The sequence below is a fragment of the Austrofundulus limnaeus genome, unplaced genomic scaffold, assembly GCF_001266775.1.
Source record: "Austrofundulus limnaeus strain Quisiro unplaced genomic scaffold, Austrofundulus_limnaeus-1.0 Scaffold880, whole genome shotgun sequence".
In the NCBI taxonomy this organism is placed as follows: Eukaryota; Metazoa; Chordata; class Actinopteri; order Cyprinodontiformes; family Rivulidae; genus Austrofundulus; species Austrofundulus limnaeus.
This window is the reverse complement of record NW_013953282.1, coordinates 115,645-123,038: the sequence shown is the minus strand read 5'-3', so window position 1 is coordinate 123,038 and position 7,394 is coordinate 115,645. Positions and strand designations below refer to the sequence as shown.

The window sequence follows — 7,394 nt, the reverse complement described above, 5'->3', positions numbered from 1 at the left end:
AAATGTGTATTTCTCCTACATGAAACATAACAGACATTTAATAGTTTCTGAATGAGGAAAATAGATTAAAATATGATTTTTAGATGTAAAACTATTAATTTATTATAATTAGAATTTATTTACATTGAACATTTATAATTTTTCTCTAATTATCATTTGCCTCCTTCTTGTTGGTTCTGTCAGATTAAAACATTGTTCTGACCTCTTCTCAGATCTGCTGCTGTGTCTTTTTTATTTTAGTTTTTATTTCTTCATTTTGAACCTTTTTTCTGCTCAACAAATAACTTTGAGCCTTGGTGAGAAAAAACTGGAGCTTTTATACTTCTGACCTGAGAGGAGGAGGAAACGGTGGATTTAGCCCCGCCCCCAACACACGCATCAAATCAGACCACCTTTTAAAATAATTAAATGTAACATATACTTTTATCAAATCTTCAGATCTACTTGTCCTAAGAACACATTTTAAAAACTGGTTTAAAGTTTGAAGTCTCTACTTTTCACTGGAGTCAGAGAGGGTGGATCTTTACAGGTAGAGTTTTTTCTTCCTAAACTTTATTTAGATCAGCCAGCATTGACAACGCTCTGCAGGTGACGTAAACATCTCCACGACATGGACGGATGCATAAATCACATGACACAACGAACTGATGATGAAATTTGTTGCCAACACTTTAAATAATGGATTTTTATGAATTTTATGGATTGACTGTTGCAGCCCTGGCTGAGTGTTTCCTGTTTGTYTGATCAGTCCTCAGTAACCCTGACTCCTCCCACAGAGGACACTGAGCCTGCTGGCAGCCACACAGAGGGTGGAGCTTCCTTCACATTAGRTTTTGTCCTTTCACTTGCAGTCTCTGCGGTGCTTAGGTTAGCTGAGCTCTCCCTGCTCCCACACAGGCCTACATTAGCCTGTGTGATGCCTCCCAGTATGCTGATGATGTGAAGGACAGTGTGTGCAGGGAATCACTGGTCTGCTGCAGCTCCACCCAGGTGAACAAGGACYCCTCAGAGCATTTAAACCATGGCAKACCAGCTGAGTGTTACTGAGAGGCATCCTGCAGCTGAAAGCAGGGGGTGGGGGTGACATGTTGACGTGTTGCCTGCATGAAAGGCTGTGAACAGTGCTCTCCACCCTGACAGCAACTTTTACAACTCATCCTGCACCAAGAGGAGGAAACAAGCAGGCTTCTTACTGAGCTCTCTATATCCTCAGAGTTGAGTTTAGCCTGGATGGCAGAGAATCCTCCCAGCTCTCCAAACTGTAACACAAAAACACAACGATCACACAAGTCAGGCTGATGGAAAACATTCAGCAGAAAACACAGCAAACAACACGTTCATTACTCACTCGATTAACTAAATCCACCAGCCAGCCATGAGGCTCCTGAAAGACAGAGCACAGCATCAGTCAGCACATGACGACAGCTGGTTCTCACACACACATGCAGTGGTTTGGTTTCTGTCAGTCACACTGAGGCCAGCAGCTCTGTCACACAAACAGGGCTCATACAGCTTTCAGTAAGTTCAATTTAAGACCTTTTCAAGACTTTTTAAGACCATTAAGACTGACATTTAAAGACCAAACCGATGATAAACAGAAACATTCAAATGGTCCCAGACATTTTAACATGAAAACCTTTTATTGCTATCACTTTTAAAGAATATTTAATTTTAATACAAGAACACTAAATTATTTTAATGAACCATCATATGTATGAGACCTTCATATTGACTGCTGTGTAGGAATCACTGAGATGAAGCTGAGTCTCACTGGAAACACACGTTCCCATGATCAAACATCAAACAGTGGACATGACTGAACTTTGTGTGTCTTTGTGCAGGTGAACAAGTCACCACATGCAGGGGGTTGTAGTGGAAAAAAGGTCTAAAACATGGAAGTAAACAGTGCTGCTTTTTACCTGCACTTATTCAGGATTTCTAGTTCAATCACGTACCAAGACCGGTAGCAAACTTAGCACTTCACTGTGTGATTACGGTACTTTAATCTGTTTATTTCTGCAGAAAACACTTCTCAGAATGATCAAAAGTAAAAAATTAAGACTTGACAGAATTATATGTAAGAGCTTGGATGTAAATCTGGTGTTTTTAAGACTTTTTTAGGCCTAAAATTTAGATTTTCAAATTGGAGACTTTTTCAGAGCCTGCATGAACCCTGCACAAAGCTGAGGAGAACACTGGCTCACTTGTCCCTGAACTTCCTGTGAACATGAAACCAGGTGAGGAGCAGCAGGTGTGTGAAGGACAACCCTCTGCTGCAGCAGGAGCACAGCACCAGTTCAACTCTTACTTTCTGATAGGTGTTACTGGGAGACACAGCAAACATGTTGGCTTCATCTCCAAACACCTCGGCCCAGTTCCTCTGGCAGGACTTCATGCGGTTCTTGAAGTGGTACTCGTTGTCCGGGTTCAGGGCCTGAGCAGAGACACAGCACTTAGAGGAGGACGAACTGAAACAATGATGTCACTAATCTGTGTGATTATGATGATGATGATGATGATGATGATGGGGGCCACACCATGGTCAGGACTCCCATCAGGGTTACAGGGACAGGGTTCTGCTTGACCCGCTCAGCCACCAGCTCCACCAGCAGCATCAGCATGTTGTAGATGCCCTCGTGGATCTCGGTGCCCCACTTGTGCACGGCGCTGCTGGTCAACAGCTGACAGAGAGGAGGAAGTCAGGGAGGGTTTCAAACACACAACCACAGGTCCCTGCAGGTCCAAGAACTGATTGTGTAAGAATAATCATCTTGTTTTCAGAATGTGTAAGATTATTTGTCGTTAGTCTGAAAATTTGACTCAAATTAAGTCAAAAATTTCTGCCAGTGGAGTAAGAAATTTTTACTTGGTAAGATTCTTGAAATACTTGATTTGACTCAATTTTTTCTTATTTCAAGAATCTTACCAAGTAAATTTTTCTTACTCCATTGGCAGAAATTTTGACTTAGTCTGAAACTTTGACTCAAATTAACAAGAAAAATAATCTTACACATTCTGAAAACAAGATTATTATTCTTACACAATCAGCTCTTGTTTAGTAAATCAGTCTCAAAACAAGATCAAAAAGACTTTTTTGGCTGATATAAGAGTTTAAAACTTGGTTAAGTGGACAGTTTTTGCAGTGCACCTGTTCTCCCATGTTTGTTATGCTCTGTCTTCTTGAATGGCTGCTCTGAATGTAATGTCATTGTGCCCTGTACGATGACAATAAAGGTCTAATCTAATCTAATAAAGGCCCTGTCACTACAATGTTTTAGACAACATGTGAATTTTTTTATGTCTGACAAATAAAAGTTATATATTCAATTAATTAGCTAGCATTAAAAAGAGGCTTCTAGTTGATTTTTTAAACTCCATCTTCACCACAGATGTCTTTAAAATGTTCKCAAGTTGTCTAAAACATTACAGTGTGACAGGGCCTTAAACAACAAATGTGGAAAAATATCTATACTTTTTGTTTAAAGGGGCAGTATTGTGTGTTTCTCAGGCATATATTTAAATACTATAACATAATAAAGTATGTTTTAGTATTTAAATACATGCCTGAGAAACACGTCACCTTTAGCTGTTAGTAAAATGCTGTTTTTCTATAAATAAATCAAAAGTAAATTTGACTTGTCATTATAATGTCTGTAAACACCTTTGTCTCTTTAAGAACCTCCTGATCCCGTCATCACTCAGATTCATGAGTTGTTTTTCAGCTTACCTGGGCAGGTAACACTGTTTGTGTCCTTCTGAGTGTTGCTGCGTTGTGTTGTACTGATAATCTGGTTGGTTGTCCACTGATAAACTCAGAAAGCTATCATCAGTGAAGTGGCTCACACAAATATAACAACGGTTTTCACCGGAGAGTTCCTTCCAACCATTTTTTAAGAACCGTGAAGAAAAGAGGGCAGTCCTCAGACGTGTTTTATATTTTATCCTTTAGAAAATGTAATAAGGAGCAGAATCTGAATGCTACTTGTGTTCCATCCTTTCACATTTACCCACAGCAGGAATCACATGTTGTATTATTTGTTGTGTTTTTAAATGAACAAATGAATAAAGATGTTGAACAGAAAATAAATCTTACCTTTTTAAAGGCCTCAGGCATGCAGCGGTCCATGAAGCGTTTGCAGTTCTCATCAGCATCAGTGAGACCTGACAACACACACGATGAACACACACATACACTAAATGTAAAAAGACTTGTGTTTGTCACATGTGTAACCATGTGTCCATGTGCAGAGCAGCCAGCCATGAGYCAGATTAACCCTTACCGTGCCGGGCCAGGCAGCTGGAGGCGATCAGACACTTGCCCAGGGACTCCTCTCTCTTGTAGGGGATGGACCAGTGGTCAGTGAAGACACGACTCTCCAGCTCGTACAGGTTGGTGGTGGGAAACTCCATGCTGCCCCCTGAGCAGTTCCCATTCTCATCACTGCCTCTCTGCAACAGGCACAGGTCATCATGTGTTAGCTACACTTAGACACAAGGTCAGCTCTGCTTCTTGTGTGACCCTGTGAGTGACGCTGGCATGATGCTAACAGCCTCTGCTAACGCTAACAGCTAACAGGACTGTCTGATTCTTGTCTGTGTGGAGGAGAAGTGTGTCCTCTGCTCTGCTGTCTGCCCTTCATCAGTGCAGGAACGGCCCACCTTTAACAAACACCTGCCCACTGAGCAGCTGTGAGTGAGTGAAGAACATCAGCACACCTGCACAGTCCTACCTGCACACATGTTTCAGCTGCTCTGCTCAGTGCACACCACAGGTGAGGACAGGTGCTCTTCTGACACAACCTGGGCTCAAACTGATGCACTGAGGTCAACTTTTCAGTCTTATCAATTTCATTATTGCTGTTATTGACAACTGATATTTACCAATATTACACAAACACACAAATTATTTATATTATACACACAAACACACAAATTATTTATATTATACACACAAACACACTTGGGTCTCTGATACAGTAAACAAAGAAGCAGACCTCTGACATGACTCTACTTCAGTTATTCCTGCTGCAGCATCAGTACCACTATCATGATCAAACAGATGTTCAACCAAAGAGCTCCCAGAATACAAACACAAACACAAAGATAAACACAAACACAAACACAAAGATAAACACAAACACAAACACAAAGATAAACACAAACACAAACACAAACACAAAGATAAACACAAAGACAAACACAAACACAAAGATAAAGATAAAAAGGGTGAAATAATTATTGGACGTTAATATCAGCTAGGGCTGAAATGATTCCTCAAATAATTCAAGTAATTTGATTATAAAAATCCTCGAGGCTAATTTCTCTACAAACTAAACAGAAAAGACGACAACATGCAATGATCTGCACAACCTCAGTGTTTCTGCACCGCAACACAAACAGCTGCTGCATGACCCGAACACATCTGGAGGTAACAACAGGTATTTGTTTACGTTCACTTGGTTCCCTAAATCTGTGATAATCTGTCAGATTACACATGTACCTGTATAAGGAGGAGGTATATTTAAACTAACATTATTTGTGCTGACTAATCATGGTGACCTGGCAGGGTTTAATTAAACAGTGTGTAAGTTGTGTGATTAAAAACAACACTTACTGTAAGTTTGTCAGATAAAAATAAAAACACAACAACAGATCGACAGCTGGAGCTGAAACATGTTTATTTGTTGATGACTTTATCTTAGTTTAAACGATACTTGGAGTAAATATTTCAAGTTTAAAAGTATTTATAGAAGATAGTTGGATTTTTTTATTATTTGCTGCTGCTTTTTATGACTTTAGCCTTCATTACTACTGTTACATTTGTTCATAGCTAAACAGTCAAGACTAAATCTTTTATTGCCTAAATGTAAGCCCTGAATCAACCTAATAACTGTCTAAAATATGTTTTTGTTTCAATTAACAAGTGAACTCTACAAAACTCAACTGCAACACCCAAATGTTTATATTACTCATTTTACTTATTAAATTTATAACAAAAAAATATTCAGTTTTCCAATCCATAAGAATAAATTTACATTTATTTGTTCAGTGATGTTAAAATGATTCAGTGACAGAGTGTTTTTAATTAATGCCTCCTCAAACCACACACACATAAATACAAACAACTGGAGTTTAAATACATTAATTAATACAACTGATATTATAATTTTACTTTGATTGCAGCAGGGTCATCAGCAGGTGTATATTGCCCCTTCACATTATTAAATTATTGTATTTCTCATAAAATAAGCTTAAATATAATTACTGTAGAACATGACAATTTTTTTATATCTGATTACTGGATTAATCGTCAGAATAATCAATAGATTAATGGATTAGTAAAATATCTGCAGCCCTAATATGAGCTCAGTTTTACACACTGGACTGATGTCTGACTCAAACACAGTGTCAGGATCACAAACCACAGAGCTGACCAGTGACTGACCACAGCTGCTTCCAGTCCAAGTCGTATTAAAAAGCCTGTGAATTTATGTTGGACTGACTTCAGTAAATARAGACAAGTTACAGTGATGCTTCAGAGTCTGGGCTGAAGGCAGCAGCAGACAACTGATTATTGAATTATTTACCTCATCAGGTTGGTACATATTCATACAGGCAGTTTATTGAAGTGTAAACTGCAGTTTACTGAAGTGTAAACTGCAGTTTACTGAAGTGTAAACTGCAGCGCTGCAGTTTATTGAAGTGTAAACTGCAGCGCTGCCTGCTCTGAACCAATCATGTCCTTACAGTCATACTGAGGGCTTCGATACGAGACCCTCCCACTTTCATCTTTACATCATTATGATAAAGAAAACTAACTGTACACTGTGCTTGTTGCTCCAGTGATTAAAGATTAACACAACAACAGTTAGGCTGAGTGTCACTACCTGCACTACACATATTACAGTGTGATCAGTGTGTTCAGAGCCTGTAAGCACTGCTCACACACACGTGTGTGTGTGTGTGTGTGTGTGTGTGAGACAAGCTGATACACAGGAGGAGGCATCACATTTCACCTCTTCCCTTTCTAAGAAAATGAGAGCTGACAGGCAGGAGAGGGAGGGGCTGAGCCCGTACACAACAACATCTATAAAATCATTTTAAAAACTTTTAAATTCTGCTACAGTTAACAAATCACAACAATCATTTAGGATGAACACAACCTCATTTGTTTTAAGATTACWCAACATGTTTCTGTGATTTCAACACTGTTGGATCAGTACCAAGCCTGTCACACAGTGCAGCGTGTGTGGGGCTGGGTGTGTTACTGTGTGTGGGGCTGAGTGTGTTACTGTGTGTGGGGCTGAGTGTGTTACTGTGTGTGGGGCTGAGTGTGTTACTGTGTGTGGGGCTGAGTGTGTTACTGTGTGTGGGACTGTGTGTGGGGCTGGGTG

The 7,394-nt window shown here is 39.6% G+C and overlaps 1 protein-coding gene across 2 annotated transcripts in view; it reads right to left on the bottom strand.

Annotated features, from left to right (window-relative positions):
* The window catches only part of usp24 (ubiquitin specific peptidase 24), a gene marked incomplete at its 3' end in the record, with an annotated part of 51,124 nt that overhangs the window by 34,885 nt on the left and 8,845 nt on the right, over positions 1–7,394 (bottom strand). For both annotated transcript variants that reach the window (XM_014029291.1, XM_014029292.1), the window contains 6 exon segments: positions 1,194–1,259; positions 1,349–1,384; positions 2,309–2,434; positions 2,538–2,681; positions 4,094–4,161; positions 4,281–4,449. In XM_014029291.1, coding sequence (XP_013884745.1) covers positions 1,194–1,259; positions 1,349–1,384; positions 2,309–2,434; positions 2,538–2,681; positions 4,094–4,161; positions 4,281–4,449 — 609 coding nt within the window.